We start from the raw sequence: 19509 nt of genomic DNA on the forward strand, positions 1-19509 counted from the left end.
GATGAAGAATGACTTGCATTATTTGTCCCTGCTCTGCAGAGCAAATTCCGTCCCATTGAAGCAGACTTCAGAACTTCCATCAAGATTGAGGTAATTGTCCATGGCAATAAAGGACACACGATTGGCGGGAGTGCCTGAGATACAACTGATTGCACTGAAGAGTGTTCCCATGTGCAGTAGCACACTTCGCCAAATCTCTTTGCTTGTATGACAGGATCACACCACCACTGACTTCCACTTCCAGCCTACGTCACATTCATGACTTGATCTAAAGTCTATAAGGCAATGATCTCTGGTACCCCACCCTTCCTGATTTCCGCCCCCCCCCCCCCCCCCCCCAAGCTTAAATCCTCCGATAGAGCACTCATGACACACAGCAGCATTGCCAGACTGGAAATTAGAAATGCAGCTGGCAATAAGCATTCATTTATTATGCGCCTTGGATCTGTAAAGCTATCCTAGTCCTGATCTGCATTGCTCATCTTTTCTTTCCTTCAGGAGCCAGGAGCTAAAAGATACGTTTTCTTTAGACAACCCCTCCTTGCAGGATACCCTCCAGGATTCCTGCTAACCCCTGAAGAGTTCCCAAACAGCAGTGGAGGCTGGTGACATGTGAAACTGATGAGGCGTAAAAGTTCACGATGAGTAGCTGGTGGCAAGCCCAACCGTCAAAAGCGGGGCTGGGGGGTGGGGAGGGCAGTTGGAGTCTCCCCCGGAAAAAGTTTTGAAAACAAGAGTGGGCAATGGTGCATTTTCAAGCCAATTTCAGAAAGCAACAAGTTTAATAAACGCGCTATATAAAACTTTTAATATGTAAAGCATACGCTTGTAGATCTAGTGTGGGTAATAGTAATTAACACATAACATGCAACACATTCGCTGCCATTCATTTCTGTCCAACAAAAATAACATTTAAAACTATTTTTAGAACATATTCTATAACTTCGTGCAAGTAAAAGCCACTTTCGTTCTGCCTCTTATATTGGTAATGTATAAATTATAGTATAAGGAACAGATAACAACTGCAAACTCCCTGATGTGGTCACAAAAGTAGCATCAAAGGCAAGACGGGGGGCCTCCTGGGATTTTCCTTTCCGAAAGTTTACACTACATACACTGCAGCCAGAGGCCATACATGCTTCTTTGACTTGCCAATCTGCTCTGTTGTGCTTGGTTCCAGGCCCTGCGTTCATGCCCTCAGAAGTTACTTCAAGTATTGCTTACATTTGGGAGGGGCTGAAAAGGCTGTTTCCTTAAAGACATTTGTCAGGCCATAAACACTAGGCTCAGGATGGACATGGGCTGTAAACTACTTTTTAGGTCTCGGCTAGCGAAGGCTGCGCTTGCGCAGTCTCGCTCGCGAGATTTAATGACTTGGAGAAGAGGGGCTTGAACCCGCCCCTCTTCTCCCCTCTTCTCCATTGACAGGCCTCTTGAATGCTGGCCAGCCATTGGAGAAGAGGCTTTGTCTCTCCGAACAGGCCCCGTCCTTTTCGGATTCAGGGGCGTGTTTTTTGCTACTTTTCTAATTATCTCCTCCAGCCAATGGCAAGAGGAGAACACGCCCCCGAATCCGAAACCGCCTCTGCCTTTCTCCGAGGCATTTCTGCTTCGCCTCGGAGAAAGGCAGTGGTGTGCTTGTTTCTCTTGTTATCGAGCCTCTCTCTCGCCCTTAAAAACGCTTTTCTCCTCGTTTCCTTGCTCCGCACTGCCCTTCCGCAATCTACTGTCTACCCATCCACTGACGTGCTCCGTGTCTCGGAGTTACACCCTTCCTCTTTCTTCGCACCCTCTGTCTGCCCCGGGCCTCCCGTTCTCTTTTAATTTCCATGTGTATATATCACCGTTCTTCCCTCCCGCCCGTCCTGCCTTCGCTCCCTCTGTTTTCCCCGCACAGCGCCCCCTCCCTCCTCCTCCCCTGGCACTGATGGCGAAGCTCTAATTTCATAAGCACGGCAGCAGCAATGCTCTCAGCGTCCATGGAGGGGAGACAGACCGGTCTGGCGGCTTCCCCCTGTGTGCCGCTGCTGGAGCCTGTGTAGGGTTATATATTTATTTTCCTTGGCTCGCCTGCCTCCCACGGCTGGTGCTCCCCTATGTGCCCGGGCGGCATATGCTGAACAGGTGGTGGCTGGAGGAGAAGATCGGGCGGTAGCACCTTTGGAGCTGGAGCATGGCGCAGGCCTGGCTCCGCCGCTCTTTCCTGGACATGGAGCCGGAGTTGTAGCCTCCTAAGGCCGGCAGGAGTCGCGGCTGCACGCGGGAGGGATCGGGCCGCGTTGCTGCAACACTTTTCAAGGGATCTCAATTGTTTTCCTTCCCTGGCTCCGGCTGGGGGCTCGGGCTGGCCGCGCATGCCGGTGCCCGGGGTGAGAGCTCTGCTGAGCCGGGCCCGCGCTGCTCCGGGGAGCGGCGCCGGCCAGCGGCAGCATGAAAGTGACCGTGTGCTTCGGGAGGACCCGGGTGGTGGTGCCCTGCGGGGACGGCAACCTACAGGTCTCCAGGCTCATCCAGCAGGCAGTGACCCGCTACAGGAAGGCCATCGCCAAGGTGAGTCCGGGGGAGCTGGGGGACCACAACATGGCGCTGCCCGGGGAGCAGGGCCGGCAGCGAGCCTCAGGGAGGGCACCGAAACCGCGGGACACGTTCTGTGCTGCTTTCCTGGGGTATGCGAGGAGAAGCAGGAGCGCCTGGTAGTCCCTACGGTGCGTGTAACTGAGGTGCAACTCCGGGCTGAGTTGGCAGCAGGATGAGAAAGTTTAGTAGTCTGGGCGGCCTAGCGGTTTGGGGCAGGACTGACCGCCAGGTTGCTCGGAGTTAGTTCTCCTACTGCTGGTATTGGGCATCTTTGGAATCTCAGAACATGTATCATTTTAAATAAACTGCAGGAAGGAGACAAATTTGCATCGGGGTTAATGGGATTGTCACATTCATATGCTAATTGCATTGGTGAGCATGTAGTCTGTCACCGATTATTGCCCCTCCCCGCCTTATAATGACGGGTCATAGGGCGATCACGCGGGAGTGGGGAAGGTGGCAGCTGTCTTCACCCTCCGCCCGTGTCTTGCATGTTCCTAACTGCACCAGCTGAATTCTGAGACCGCCAACAAATGGGTGTGCACGTCCAAGGCCCGCTACTTAACGTAACCTTAAGTGGCATGGGTGAACCTGTTTTCCGGGGTCGACATACGTCAGCTTCCTGGCTCTCCAGTGCGCCGTGGGAATTGTAGTACACCGTGTGCTCCTGGACAAATTCCTTCGTTTCCGTTCGCCTAGTTTTCTTAAGCTATTGACATTGTAAATAACAATGCCGTTTCTTTAAATGTTTTAAAGACAAAAACATAAACAAAAATAATGTCATGAGCAATGCCAATAGCTCTAACTTTAACAATGCCGAGACCATTGCATTGTAAATGCTTGTTTAATTTGCGGAAGGCATAGAGGTAGATGTCCAAGTCGAAAACTTTTCTTGTAAACAATTCTATCTTCTATGTACATATTGCCCTTCCATCATGTTGCACATCGAAAAGCCATGAAAACACCCCTTCATGATGCTCCTGCTTCATGCTTCCATCGTAAGAAACCAACACATTGGCGCTGTATTCTGTTCAGTACTGGGTGCCCTTTTACTATAACCGATGCAAAAAACTCCTGGAAGATGCTGCTGACCATTGCTTATACAAACCAGCATTTACAATGCAATGGTCTCGGCATTGTTAAAGTTAGAGCTATTGGCATTGCTCATGACATTATTTTTGTTTGTTTTATTTTTTAAAACATTTAAAGAAACGGCTTTGTTATTTACAATGTCAATAGCTTAATGAATCTCAAATGCGAGACCTATTGCATTTGCACCCACACACAGAGCCACACACACAAATAGAGCCACCCACAGACCCACCTACACACACACACACACACACACACACACACAGTTATTGAAAGGTGTTTATGAGGGCGTGACAATCGTCTGCTCTAAATACACAAACACAACCGGTATAGCCATTCACCGCAAAGCACGCATATACACACATCCTTACGAACACATTAATATGCATAGATGAGTGCCCACACAAACACAATGCCCACACTCTGGAAACTCATACGAATGAAGAGGCACACAAAAAACATCTCCTTACCACTTCCTCCTTTGCTTGCTCGTCTACTGTATATAAAATGTGTGCAGGGTGAGCGGGTTTGGAAAACATGTAAGATAATTAACCCTTCTTGTCCTCTTCAATCATGAATTCAATTCAACTTATGTTTTCTCAATGCAATACTTCATCCAAGTCTTCAGATTTCTTTGAAGGGTGAGGAGGCTGGAGGTGGGTTTGTTCAATGCTTTCAGCCATCAGAGGTGTGCCTACAGTTTCTATGAGGGATTGCTCCAACCCTCCTATGCCTAAACAGTGTGTAAAGTGTTCAACCTCCCCATATGTGTGCATGATAACAGAGTAATGCTCCCTTTCCTTCTCCCACAGGGTGCTGACAACGTGAGGGGGATGTTTCACCCATCTATCCCCAAAATATGTACATGTAGGGTGCATCAATAAGGAAGAGGGGTGTTTTAGTAAAAAACCCTCTTCCTTACCGATGCAGCCTATATGTACATATTTTGGGGATGCACAAAGCAGGTTAGCTCTTTTCTCCACAGAGGTGTGCATACAGTGTGTGTGTATATTTAAAGCTTTTTATATAGCGCGTACTAGACTCAAAATCAAAGAGCTTTACATAATACCACATAAAAAGATCATAACACAATAAGATGATTAGAGGGGGGAGGGCATAACTGTGAAATAGGAAAAAGGTAATAATTGACAATCCAATAGAAGTCACCTTGAAATCTTCCCACCTTAATGTGCTAGCCATCCCTGTTTTCACACCCTAAACGAATCTCTCTGTAAGGGGGGCCAACATCTGAATCCTCTCCCTGTCCCTTTCAGATTTACCAAGAGTGAAACGGATTTCAGGAAACGTCCCCAAACGTGGCTTGTTTCTCTGTCTGATGATTCCTGTAGGCGTTCGACCGACGGAGTTGTAGGTTCAGCTTTCTCCCCTCGGTTCTTCATACTACATTCTTATGTGTTAGGTGGTGGTTTACTGTGTTTGTTGCTGTCCTAGCGCCAGGATGCTCAGTCATGAGTGACAGTGCGCTATAAATAGCTCCTAGCATATCATATCATCGGCGCTGTCCGTTCTTCTGTGGCCTCAGGCCACCATGGAGTCCATGCCCCATCTCCCAGCACACGGACACTGGACCCAGTCTGGTGCCTGGGATTATTGTAAAGGAGAGATCTGAGGTTCCATAAAGTACCCAGACCCAATAGAGGGTTACCAGTCGTAAGTCATGTGTTCCACTTCCTCGTGCATTCGTAGGTGGGAGTTACACAGACCCTAGTTTAGGTTTGTTCTAATCTCTGTATATCGCTCCCTACGTGAGCAGCCCAGTACAAATGTGTGCAGATGTATGTAAAGCCTGTGACGTAGGTGCACTAGTGGAGTAACGCAGGGCACTGCGGAGCAGGAACACCTCCCCCCCCCCCCCCCCCCAACCAACCTTTCCGGGAGCTCCAAAACCTTTCAGGGGACCCCCATCCAGGCCAAGGCCAACGAACATATGTGCAGTCTCGGAGATTCCGGGGTCCCTCATCACTTCTGCAGGGCAACCCCCATCATTATGCCTTACGCCACTGAGGTGACCTTTGACCTTCCGTTGACCGCACGAGTAACAACACTGGTACTGCGCCACGCTCTTAAATGAGCTGGCGCATAGAAGCCGCATTTCACGGCTTGGCGCTGGCGCTCAGTGCAAATAGCAGAGATTGACTGAGATGCTGGAATCTTCCGAGCAGCGAGTTGAACATTTTACAGCTCGGCTCCTTCCGCTCACACTGATCAGCCAGGCACCGAGGCGTGTTTGTCTTGCATTACATATTTGTTCAATATATTTTATTAAATGGCTCAAAAGAATATTTCGGGAAGTGTTCCGTTTTAATTTGGAGAACACATCTTCTCCGTCTGTTAGCAAAAGCCCGGTAACTTTGTCTTAATGTTCATTGTTTTATTAATTTGTCAGTCGAGAGAGTGGGGTAGACCTGGAATGTCTTCCAGCGCACGCCGTCTCCAGAGGGCGGCCTGGCCGTGCGCCTTGATCCTTGCTGGTAGCTGGCCCCGCCGCAGTTTCCCGGCCTATCATGGCTGTGGGCCGGACCAATGTTCCCTAATAATCCTGTCATTATAGGCTCCTGATTTTAGCATCTAAGGGAGCTGGGGCGCGTTGGAGTGAAGGGGCTCACTTAGCCCCTGGTGGGCGGACTTCCAAGCAGAGTCCCAGCCGCTGGGCTCTTCCGATTGGAGCAGGGTCAAGACTGATTTGCATATGGATGGGTTTTAAGTGAAAATGAAATGCATGGGGGACAAGAGTGTGACGAGTAGGAATGCTAGCAAGGGTTTAGACGGATTACAAGCCTTCTTCAATCCCATCTCATGTTGTGTCTTTGATGTACCGGCCGAAGTGGCTAGGGTATGCCATGGGTTCTGTGCTCAAGCGCTTCGACGCCTTGTCAGGGGTAGTAAGCGCTATATAAATGCAATTACAATACAATTGTGCCACTGGAACCAAGCTACACACAGCAGGCGAGTCCCAATCAGAGCTGCTGGACTGTTCTCACTCGAGCAGGGTGATTTGCATATGGCTGGTCATCTAAGATGGCATGCTGGGTAAAAGACCCCAGATGAACATTGGCCCGATCCGCTCAACCTATAAGCTTGGATAAATTCAGATATGTAACCATGCCACGTCTGTCTTTTCTGTCTAGCCTGAAAGTATAGAGGATGTGGTGTAACAGCTAGAGCTGCCAACTTTGAAACTGGATTCGAGTCTGGCATTAGGCTCAACATCTTGTGATTCTGGCCAAATCACTCAATCTCCCCGGTGCCTACCAAAATGAATGTGACCTTCTATAATGTAACTAGCGCAAATGTATAGCGCTCTTGTACCTTCGGCTGGAGTTCCTGCTATATACAATAGCATAAAGAAATAAGAAAGAAGAACGCCACTCGCAGTTGGGAGTTTCAGATTAAAGATAAGGGTAGATATCTGTTAGGCTGCACTGAAGGGGTGGTGAAGAGCTGTTAGGCTTTATTGAGAGGACAGGGGCTGGATTAGACTGAGTTTGCACTGGTGGCTGATGCTGGACCTAGGAGGCTGCACTACACTGCGAGGCTGGGCTCGTGGTGTAGGGGAAGTTGCACAGTGTGGACAAATGGGCACTTTATTCTCTGAGGAGGGGGCAACCATCGCTACGGAGGAGTGTGGCTGAAGTGTAGGATGGGTGTGCATCGAGAGGCTGGACTGGTGGTGGATTGAGCAGGGGCCTGTGATGGACTATGAGACAGGGGTAGACAGGAGTGGGGGATTGGAAATAGTTGGAAATACAGGGCTGGAGAGGTGAGGCTGGGTCTCCATCGACTGAGCCGGCGTGACTTGTTCTGAAGAGCCCCTGGCCGGCCTAGACTCTAGATTGCCTCGCCGCCTGAGGTTAAGGCTGCCTGGCCTCCAGGCTCTGCTCCTCGACTCGTTCCTCTCTTCTGCTCCCGCCGGCTCCCGCGGTGCACGCTGATGACGTTGCAGAGGGATGTATGACGTTACAACGCATGCTGTTACAACACATGCTGTTACAACAAAAGTTTTACAACGCGAGTGCATTGACAACGCAGGACATTACAACGCAAGTCTTTACATCGACTTGCACTAGATGGCGTGCTAACATTAAAAAAGTGTAATTTACTATTCCAACTCCAGTCCACGTAACAGTAGGGAAGGTGTTGGGATAGTAAACTACACTATTTTTAATGTTAGCACGCCATCTGGTGCAAGTCGATGTAAAGACTTGCGTTGTAATGTCCTGCGTTGTCAATGCACTCGCGTTGTAACAGTTTTGTTGTAATGGCAGTGCGTTGTAAAAGTTGCGTTGTAAAGGTTGTTCCCCGTTGCAGAGTCCTTGGAGACAACGGTTGCTAGGGGCGGTTAGCGGCTGCACTCTGTGCTGAAGTTTGAAGGCGGCTTCTGCCCTCGCCCTCCCAACCCAGGCACTGGCCCCATGGACGTCTGCGCCCGACCCCTGCAGGTGCCCCCGGAGCTGGGGGTGTACGCCGAGCAGCACCGGGTCTTCGACATCATACAGGTGCGGTGTGAGGGGGCGTGGAGGCTGAAGCGAAGGACAGGGGATGGGAAATACTTGAGCTGAAACCTGACCGAGATCCCCGGGGGTGTGGGGGGGGGCGGGGGCGATAGACACAGCGGGGGGAGGGTGGGCGTGGGGAAGTGGAATTGGAACCAAGAGGCGCTGCGCAAGTTCGGCTCCCAGAGCCTGCAGGGGGCCCTAGACCGGCCCGAAGCAATGCAGAGCGACGGCGAGGAGGGGGAAGACCTACCTGGGCACGCATTTTCGTCAACACGGAATACAGCCCTGCATCGCACCACGCGAGTCTACAGCGTGTCTTGCTCACGCTGCCTGCACGCGCCAGTAGGCTCTCTGATTGGTTGACAAGGTCCACCAATCACAGTGCTTATTTGGTAGTTGCCAACCAATCAGAGAGCCGACTGGCGCGTGTGGGCAGCGTGAGCACGACATGCTGTCTTGTGGGCGTGTGTTAAAAAAACACGCCCAGAGAAAGATTCGAAAAAAACACGCCCCCGAATCGCAAAGAGACGGGGCTTGTTTGGAGAGACAAACCTCTTCTCCAATGGCTGACCAGCATTTCAGAGGCCAGCCAATGGAGAAGAGGAGAGAAGAGGGGCGGGTTCAAGCCCCTCTTCTCCAAGTCATTAAATCTCGCGAGTGAGACTGCGCAAGCGCAGCCTTTGCTAGCCGAGACCTAAAAGTCGTATGTACATTACTCCATGATACCAATGCATAAAAGGCCTGTGCACAACAACCCTGTAAATTACATTTAGATGTTGAACTCGTACTGTGAACGCTACATAACAGACCCCGGCACGGTGCCCTGTACATTAATCCTCAGCGCAATGGTTTTACACAGATCGGCATGAACAAAAAGCACGTTAAAATGCCTCTGCAACATGCCTCGGTGCACAGCCAGTGCAACATGCCCTCTCACAAAGTGCTTTCACACAACCCCCTGCAGGGTATCCCTTCCCACCGCCCCTGCAGAGATCCTCCTGCATGGATCGCCATTTCAGAAATACTTCTGGTGTCTGCATGCAGCCCCCTCTTGAAGCTGTACAGATGGAAGCTGGCAGAGATTGAGGATGGCGGGGTGCGCGCAGTGACAATATGCTGTTACCTAAAGTGCCAGACCTGTCTGAGGTGTCCCGGGGCCCCTTGGCAGCTGTGTGTAAAGTCCTCTTTTTCTTTGAGAAGCACCCTGGCTGCACACCCTCATGCCTGTGTTCGGTGTGCCATGCACAGGACAATAATTACCAGGTACCAGGACAAATATGGCTGCTATCGGTGCCAGCTACAGAGAGAGGCCGTGCACACCTCACACATGACATGCATGGCACATAAGGGAGTTATGTGGCCTAGTTCTGGTGAAAGTTACCACAGACGAACAAGGAGACCTCTATGCTAATCATGGCTCCCTCGCTTGATCAAGATATGTTCTTCTCGGCAAATAGTTTTATCTCCATGTCGCTCAGCGTTCCTAGCTGTCACAATTAAACGATTGGAAGCCGGCTAAACACAACCCTTGTGTGTAAATAAACAGATCTAGAAATGATTCACTTTTGCCATACCACTACATTCAGATTTTGACATAGCTGTTTGTACGCATTACAGACAGATGCTCGGGTGAAGACGAATGTTGCACTGTTTGGCACACACAAAAATAACATTAAAAAAATAGTGGAGCTGCGCCAGCACGTGGGACAGGCCATGCTGCATCTTTCTAAACGGGATAGCAATTGGGCACTTAATTTGAAAACTAAACGAGACACATATTGCTTTGTGCGCACACAGACACAGCTCCATCCAAACCCGTTTTAAAATAAATCAGCCTTTTGGTCCGGCTCTATTTAGAAATCTCAGCAGTGCTGAGTCATGATGAAACCATTCTTCCAATATTCGGAGTAAGGGTTTCCAGAACTTTAGCAAAGACCTCGCTGTGTTGTCCCTGCTTATTATTTCCCTGGCTCCAGTTTTAGAGACACTGCGTCCCACTTGTGATTGCAGCAGGGAGGTTGTGCGGTTGGATGCTTTTTACACCCAGGCTGAGCAGAGGTTTTGGCGCCTCTCGGCAAACCCCCCTCCCCGGCCCTATTCTGGAAAAGAGTCTTACCTGGTTTCTGGTCAAATTTAGGTCGACCGGTCGAAACATTGCACAGCGCCAGCAGCTTCTCTGGCAGGATAGGGGGCCCGCAACAGGCTGCTTCAAAACAGGTTAGGAGCAGGAGAAAGAATTGACTCCTCCGAACACGAAGCAGCATGTGATCTGAACACTTAATCTCACCCCCCACGCTGCGCCTGCCTCACGTCACCACCAGAGTGCTGCTAACTGCACCAATCCAGACACTGCGCTTTGCTTTATGTTATTAACACACAGCACGAGAGTGGTGTTCGGATTGGATTGGGCAGGCGAAGTTAGCGCTCATTAGGAGAGCGCGGGGCTGCAGCTGTGATTCCCCCCAGCTCAATATTGAGCAGGTGAGAGAGGCGGTTAGTACGCATGTTGGGCTGGCCGCTGAAAGGCTGCCGTCCAACCTCACATGCGCACTGCCACTTTAAAGAGTGCAAGACTGGCGCATCTATGTAACGTTAAGACGATTTAGCCCCTCCCACCTTCTGGCACTTAACAACTAGACCGCGACTGAATAAAAGCTGACGCAGACAGTCATATAAATAATTTCTGGAGTTTTCAGTTTAATACTGAGGATGGGGGAGGGCACAAATAGGGGCTGCAAATATAGGGGGGCGACGCACCAACACCCTCAAAGAGGAACCGCCACTGCCAAACAGATCTGCCACTCGTTTTCCCAGCCTCAACCTAGCACTTTTTCCCTTTTAACTGTAAATAATTTTGGATTCTTGAAAACATAATTTTAAACAGAAGTGATAGGGGACAGTTCATGTACCACAAGACCTCCTTTACTGTTTGGAACATAGCAACCTGAACACTATAAGTTGCAGAAAATACGCTCTAACAAAGTAATGTTAATCAGCACTGTTTTTTGCTTCTGCTCTTTTATACCTTTTGTCACTCAATGAAACGATTGTGCGGCTCACAAATAAAGCTCTTTCTAGTTGTAAACAATTGTCAGTGCTAAAACCAGGACAGGCGCCATGTCGAGAACAGATTTGATGACCGCATGAAGCCTTCAATTTGATACTTGAGGGGCACTTGAAGTATAATTAAAACCCATTTTGTGAACACTCCTGCTCTCTGGATAATGCCACCCTGTGGGACATTTCAAGAATAGCCAGTTATTGGTTTTGTGTGTGGGTAGCATCACTGGATGTTTTCTGAGGTGTTCAGCAATGTTAGGCACATGTTGTGGGTAGCAGCCTTGGTAATGTCTCACTCTCTGATTTGGTATGGGTTGTTTTCTATCACTTTACCACTTATAATTTGGAGAGCGTGCTTGTGAGGTGGGGCAGTGAGCTGGGACGCTCTGATCACAGCACATAGGCACCACTGGCATAGCGTTGGGCAACATGAACATATGGCCATCAGATCAGATTGCTAGACGATGTTTTGAGCATCTCTGTTGCAGTCATCAGTAGGGGCATTGGGGGGTGGCTGGGGAGAGTGGTATTGTGTGGAATATCGTCTGTAGCCCCCGTTTTTGGTGCTGACTTCTTTTACTGCTTCTCCTCGCAGGTCTCTTTTCCTGGCATCCCGTCTTCATGGCTTTGGCGGTAAGTATGATGCACTAAAATATAATACATCGGGGTCTGTGGGAGGGTGTAAAGTAATCTCACAAAAAGCTCCTATAGGTCACCGTACTCAATTACGATCTAGTAATTATGTCCCGCATAAAACATGGAACGACACTTTAGGGACCAGTATTGGCCCAGTAATCTCAATTTGTTTATGCTTCTGTGATCATGATTCTAAGGTGTTTTGCACCTATTCTCTGGCGTGCCTTCACCCAGCCCAGGTAAGAGAAGGAAAACGTTGCCTACCTATAACAGTCGGTGTGCAGCCTCTAGTGCCCTAATCAGATGCTGTGACTTCGGCCCCTTTCCTGAAACCACATTGGACCAGGACACAGACTCCAACATAGATCATGTTTTTCCCCTCAAGTGTAAATGTGTGTGTGTGTAGAAATGAAGTAATGTCTGTGTACTAGAAAGAAAAATGCTAATACTAGAGTAGAAATAATTTAAATCAAGTTCACGAGTGTTATCTGGTGCTCTCTGTCAGGCAGATGGGTAGGGCACATGTAAATCTTCAGCACTGCATCAAAATACAGACTGTTTGTTACAGGGAAGTAACATTTTCTGTTTGCAGCTTGTCTAGCTGTAGATCACAGGCTGGACAGGGAATGAACCTCATTAGCCACACCTCTGATTCTGTGGCTTGTGAGCAGAAGTGGAAGTAGTGTGGAGCACTGCTTTAAGCACAGTCTGTCTGACTAATGCTTCTTGTCGAACAGGAATGCCCACACAGTACTGTTTAATAAATGGCCGTCCAGGTGGCAACCTTACAAAATCTGCTAATGGAATAATTCCCCAAAATGCCACTGTGGGTCCTTTCTTATGAGTGGATTACGATCTTTGGAGATCATGTTGTGTGCCCTTGACTTTAGTATAACGTTGCTGAACGCATCTGACAATCCATCTTGCTTGGTCCGCTTTAAATGTAGGGTTGGAAGATGCAGCTGTGTCGCAAAAGTACCAAAAAGTGTCTGTTTTTTTTTAGTGGCGCAAGTATGGCGAACATTGAACATGATGGCTCTCCAGGCAGCTAACATGTGTACTGCTTTTTCCACTAGTGATTGAGGCTGTGGTGAAATAAGAACATTCTTTAGACTGGTGACAGACAGTGTGCTGTACTGTAGCTGTAAAGGTACCAATGTGGTCCATGTCCCAAAGCGTTCCCATTTCACTGCATAACATAACATGCACCAGTAATAGGTTTTCTAGCTAGTTTAAGAGTTGAACCTATGTCTAAGAGCATGCGCACTGGTGAGACACCTCTCATGCACATAGTCCGTGTATCTACCGTAGTGACATGGGTGTTGCCCTGACGCTGTGGCGAACTCTGGGACCCATTTAAAACTTACCTGCAGCTCCTTGCTGTAGCTCTGGCTGCTCCTGGACCCATTTTCTCCCGCCGTCGCCTTGCTGAAATCGCGGCCGCCGAGTGGAGACAACTACACACCCCAGCCTCCCCTGCTCCGGTGGGCCAATCAGGTGACGTTATTCACGCGCCCGGAAGCGCTTTAAATTTCTGCATACCTCCGGGGGAGCGGGTGTTGCCCTGATGCTGTGGCGAACTCTGGGACCCATTTAAAACTTACCTGCAGCTCCTTGCTGTAGCTCTGGCTGCTCCTGGACCCATTTTCTCCCGCCGTCGCCTTGCTGAAATCGCGGCCGCCGAGTGGAGACAACTACACACCCCAGCCGCCCCTGCTCCGGTGGGCCAATCAGGTGACGTTATTCACGCGCCCGGAGGCGCTTTAAATTTCTGCATACCTCCCGCGTCGCGGGACAGCGCGCGGGCAGTGCCGGGCTAAGCCCGGGCAAAGGGCGGGCCCTCTGTGGCCCTCAGAGGCTCGAGGAGACTGGACTGGGCCTATCTATTTATCGATTGTGTTAAAATATCTTTTATCATTTGTATTATATTTTTCTGGTGTGCACATTCTCCTTGTGATTAGGAACCCTTCGTCACTCTCCCTCAAATATTTCATCTTCTTTTAATTTTAACATATATTTATTGTATTCTTTTGGGGTTATAGTACTTTGTTATATAAAGATGTCAGCCAAAAAACTACGGTCCGGGAGAGTAATAGGGGATAGGGTCTGTATAATGTCAAAACCCATTTCCCCTAGCAACAGATCTTCTAGTAATTTGCTACTAAAGGGTCAGTCCCTGCTGCCTCAATTTTGGGAGAAGACGGTATCTAGCAGGGGGAAAAAAGATCAGTCAGACATCCCTCCGCCTGAAGATCCCTTCCCACCGCCATCTGATAGGTCAGGAAATAATGGGGATGTTTCTTTTTATCCTAAGACTGGGCAGCAAACCAATGCGCCTGCTGTCTCTGCAGAGTTTCCCCTTGCTGACCCCATTGGAGGTCCACAATTAATGACGGACAGTAAGGGAGTTTCTCAGTTGTCCAGTATTGACCTGGAGCTCTGTGGTTGATACTTAGCTGACGGTCCTTTGAATTTACCTGAAGTGATTAAACCCCCGACTGGTGTTTCTTCCTCTGGTCTCTTTCTTTTTAGTAGTACCCCTTCTCTAAAATTGCCAGATATTTTTTCTCAGTCTAATTTTTCCATGAGTCCACTGCTTAATTTATCTGACACTGGTCATAAGGGTCTACTCGGTTATGATAAAGTGGAAAAACCGATTTCTGATTCCTTGATTGCATTGGAACATCTGCTGGCATCCATCCTACAGTTATTGAGTAAATTTGTGGGAAGTTCCGATTGCATTCTGGAATCAGTCACCCAGATACTAAAAGCCTTAGTGTTAAAAGCTCCGGAAAAGGTTCCTGATGTTGTTTCTAAAGTAAGCCCTCTGGGGCATGAGTTGGGTAGTGTGCTCTTAAATGAAAATGAAAACTCAGTTCAAATTAAGCCCCCTGTAGCTCCCATTTTACCCGTATCTAATTACGCAAAGCTTTGCGACCTTGAAATTGAAGAAGAAATCATTGAGGTTGCTGCTCCAAATCTTGAAAGAGAACTATTTTCAATCTTTTTACCTGAATCAAAGGGATCAGGGGGGGTTGAAAAGGGAAAAATTAGAAAACAAAGAAAGAATCTAGGAAAAAAGAGGAAACCAATCCGTAGATTCAGAAAGAAAAAGCAGAAACAAATCATTTTTGAGGATTCCCAGGTCTTAGACTCTAAGTTCCAAATGACGGGAGAATTAATGTGCAAGGAGGTGGTTTCCCATTCTTCTGATATCTTAAAGCTCTCAGTCCCGGGCACAGAAATTATTTCTGATTGCCCTGGGAACGGTCCCCCATCGGATGTAGGGAGATGGGCAACTCCCCTGCCCGAGGTAGAATCGCCTGGGCGGTCTGTAGCTCTTGATCCTTTTGCCCCCGTTTTTCCTGCTTTGGATGTGGGAGAGGTACGGCCCCAGCATTTGCCCTCAAAAATTCCTGAAGTCTATGTAGATACATTTACAGTAGATTTTTTACCCTTATTTGATTCAGACTTATCCCTAAATAGAGCATGGCTACTCAAATATTTTAAGGATATTGAGAGCCTAAAATTGATTCAATCTAATGATATTGATTTAGTCTCTATATTGGGAACAGCGTCCGCTCCCTTTGTTAGGGTAAAATTCTATTCTAAACTTATATTAAACCTTATTCTACAACAGGCCGAGAGTTTTCAGTGTAGGGGAATTGATGTTTTACCTGTTCTCCCCTTTGGGAGAAATTGTTTCCCTCCAAATAGACTTTCTCAGCAGGGCAATGGTCAAGATACTCTCTTTTCCCTATATGATGAATTAAAGATTTCTGTTTCAAAAAATACACGCCGGGTGACTCAGGTAAAGCCAGTTTCGCTTACCCAGAATATTCCCCCAAACAATGAAAATTCTCAGTGGAATTGGTTGCCTGGGGTTTTGTCTACTAAAACTTTAGACAATCCTAAGCTTTTTCAACATCTTTAGCAATAGTTTAAAAGTAATCTCTTGGAATGCTGCTGGTATTCATAATAATGCTGAGAAATTACAGTATTTATTCTCTATGAAAGCTAGCATTATTTGCCTCCAAGAGACCTGGTGTTCTAGTAGTTTATATGCAGGAAAAGACTATTTTGTCCTCGAGGCAAGGGCATTACCTTCAAAGAAAGGGCATGCAAAAGGTGGTCTCGCGTGCCTCTTGTAAAATAGATTGAAATGGAATTTTACACATTATGTTGATCCAAAGAATCTCTTTCAGGCAGTGACCCTCTGCTCGCAATCAAGCTGGGGTACCAATACTTCATTAGTAATAATAAATGTATATATTCCCCCGGATGAATGTTTTAATATTTTATTGAAGCAAGTCTTTTCATACATTAAACAGCTAAAAGAGCTCGATCCTTCCCCCCATGTACTGTTAGTTGGCGATTTTAATTGTAAGGTTTCCAACACTAGTTTAGAGTTATTCAGAAATAAATGTAAAGAAGAAGCCTACCTTATCCCTCAGATTCTCTTCCCTAATAAAATTAAAACTAATAAAAGAGGGAAGTTGTTATTGGAAGAACTTTCTGCAACTGAGGGGATAATAGTGAATGGTAGGCTTCCCTCCGATTTTCCTGCTAACTATACTCATAGATCCCCCTTCAGTCAGTCAATCTTGGATTATGTAATTATTGACTATGATGTCTTTTCTCTAGTAAAAGATCTGGTAGTCTTACCGACATTATTTAGTGATCACAACGTGATCACTATAGATTTGTCTTTATTTTTTCCAAATTCTGACTCATGGCATCTTAATAGCGATATACTTAATTTTCATAAGAATACTGGAAGATGTTTCTGGAATTTTAAAGCCAGGAAGGGCCTGAAGTGTATTTTAGGAAAAACTATCCTAGAATTGATCTATTGGCAGGGTTCTGAACTGACTCATTTCGAGGATTTTATGAAGGAGGTTATTCGTGTTGCTAATAGATCCTCCTTTTCCAAAAAGAGGAGCTTTGTTCCCAGTTCGCTGATCCCTTTAAATAAGGCAATAAACAGGTTAGTGCGGGAACAATTTCTGTGTAGATCTACTGAATTAAAAAACAAAATATATTTGTTAAAAAGAAGGAGAAGTCGCATCAAGAAGAAACTTAAAAAGGAAAAAGAGGATTCTCTTTGGATCAGATTAAGGGAGGCGGTTGTTCATGGCAATACTAGAAAATTTTGGTCTCTCATCGGAGAGGGTTGTGGAGCTAGAGTCAGCCCTCATCTTATTCCTATTGCCGAATCATTATGGGTGTCGTTTATCTCCGCCCTTTATGCTGGGAATGGCGTAACATTTGAAGGTGAGTGCTCCTTAGAAGCTCCGAGAGATGTTGAGCTTTCTATTGAAGCCCCTTCAGAGAAAACCATTGAAATGGCTATTAAGGATATGCGTTCCTCTGGAGCTATGGGGCCCGATGAACTTCCCATTTCGATACTAAAGTTAGATCCTGTTCTATGGAGTAAAATCCTCTTTCCTTTATTTAGTGCTTGCTTTTCAAGTAAGACTGTGCCATCCTCTTGGAAGGGGAGCATTTTGGTGCCCCTGTTCAAGAAGGGCGATAGGAATAATCCAATGAACTATCGTCAGATAGCTCTCCTTGATGCTATTGGAAAAGTCTTTTCCAAATGCCTTCTAGCTTTAATCACTGATTGGGTCGAGGAGAAACAGATTTTGCCTCTTGAACAAACGGGCTTCCGCAAAGGGCATAGTACTTTGGATAACCTTACAGCCCTGCAGGTTATCCTGGACAAATACGTAAGAGTTCGGGGTGGAGGAGTCTATGCGGCTTTTATTGATTTCTCTACAGCATTCGACAAAGTGGATCGTCCTCTGCTGTGGAGAAAGCTAGCTATATTAGGTATGCCCCCTCTTCTATTAGACCTAGTACGATCTCTACATTCGGACACTTGGTGTCGAGTGCTACAGGGTGGAGAAAGGGGACTCTCGTGTGCTATTCCCTCCACTAATGGTTTAAAACAAGGTTGTCTTCTGGCTCCTCTGTTGTTCTCCCTGTATATTGCTGATCTTCCAAACTCGCTCGCATCTTGTGTTGGTATAGCCCCGGTAGTGGGGGGTTATACTATAGCCTGCCTTTTATATGCTGACGATATTTTAATTTTAGATTTAACTCCTAAAGGCTTAGCTAATCGTCTGCAGGCTTTACATGATTTTGCTGAGTCCCACTTTTTGAAGATAAATGCCTCAAAAAGTAAAATTATGTGCATCTCAGGGAGGAAAAAATCCAAATCTGAGAATTATGGTTGGTCAGTAGGTGGGCAGAAATTAGAAGTGGTTAAATCATATACCTTTTTAGGAAGAATTGTTTCAGCAAACCTGAGCGAGAGGCAACACATTGATAACAACTCTCGTAAAGCCTTGTCTCAAGGCAAAAGCTTGAGTTCTCTTTATTCCGCTACAGGGAGAAGACATTTTGCTCTTTTATTAGAGGTTTATAAGGCAAAAATCCCCTCAACCCTCCTATACGGAATAGAATTGATGGATTTAAAACACTCGGGCTTCCTTCATAAGATTGAAGGAAAATTATTAAGGTCTTTAACCACCCTGAATTCTGCTTGCTCTACAGCTGCTCTTAGACTAGAATTTGGTCTGCGTAGCAGTTGGGTACAGGGCCTGTCTGCATTAGTACGTTGGGTCGCCAGCCTTGCCAGAGGAGAAATGGGGACTTTGAGATCCCTTCTCAAGAGAGAATTATTGGGAAGTTTTAAAGAGCACTCTCAAATTGTTAAGAATTTCAGAAAGGCAGTGGCACTTCTTGAATTAGATGAGAGTTCTATTTTTATTATTTCTTCTTCCCAACTAAAATCTCTTTTGAAGCAGGCTTCCTGGTCTCTTTGCTTCAGGAGGGATAAAGAATCCATGATAGCTAAGAAGCGAAGTGCCCTACTGTGTAATACTTACTCTAGGAAGTTTGTTCAACCTTATGTATTTTGGAATTTAACACATGGTATTCGGAGATTTTGGTTTCTTTTGAGGCAAGATTTATTGCCGCTTAATTCCCTCTTGGCTAAATGGTATGGGTCTTCCCCCCTATGTAATCTCTGTAATATGTCAGCACAGGATCGTACTCATGTATTGTTTATTTGTCCTACATTACGTTTACTTCGTTTAAGGTGGTTAAAATCAATTTGTCTACAATTAGGAATCCTTGATGCGAATTCCTTTTTAAAAGCTTTATATACCCCTCCCAATGAAATGTTTTGCTTCAATATTTTTAACTTTTTTAAAGGTTTTTTTAGATATTTATTGATGAAATGATGAAATGAGGAGGATTGTGTCATAGTATGCCCTTTTTGATGGAGAATGTTGTAATTGTTTATTTTTTCTTTTTATGATGGAATATGTATATGTATTTTGTGTATTGTGTTTGTGTGGCCCTCTTTGTAGTGCCAAAACATAATAAATAAATTGATTGATAAGAGTTTGCATTATAATTGTGGTAGGAGCGAATATCCACATTCTAAGATCTGAGTTGCAGAACTGCAAGCTTGAGCAACTCGAGGTTGGACTAAAGTAACTGTCCTCATTCCCAACAGTTTTATTATCATTCTTACTGTTCTGGTAAAGGGGAAGCAGCCTGTGAAATGCCATCTCTCTTTCGTTGGTGTAAGTGTTGTGAAGCAGGTTTGCATGTA

At 46.7% G+C, this 19509-nt stretch overlaps 1 protein-coding gene across 2 annotated transcripts in view; it reads left to right on the plus strand.

The window, feature by feature from the left end:
* The window catches only part of CYB561D1 (cytochrome b561 family member D1), a 113659-nt gene that overhangs the window by 24398 nt on the left and 69752 nt on the right, over nucleotides 1-19509 (plus strand). For both annotated transcript variants that reach the window (XM_085653054.1, XM_085653064.1), the window contains exon 2: nucleotides 11842-11879. In XM_085653054.1, coding sequence (XP_085509180.1) covers nucleotides 11842-11879 — 38 coding nt within the window. The remainder of the gene's footprint in view (nucleotides 1-11841; nucleotides 11880-19509) is intronic.

This window comes from Triturus cristatus, chromosome 1_1, assembly GCF_964204655.1.
Source record: "Triturus cristatus chromosome 1_1, aTriCri1.1, whole genome shotgun sequence".
Taxonomy (NCBI): domain Eukaryota; kingdom Metazoa; phylum Chordata; class Amphibia; order Caudata; family Salamandridae; genus Triturus; species Triturus cristatus.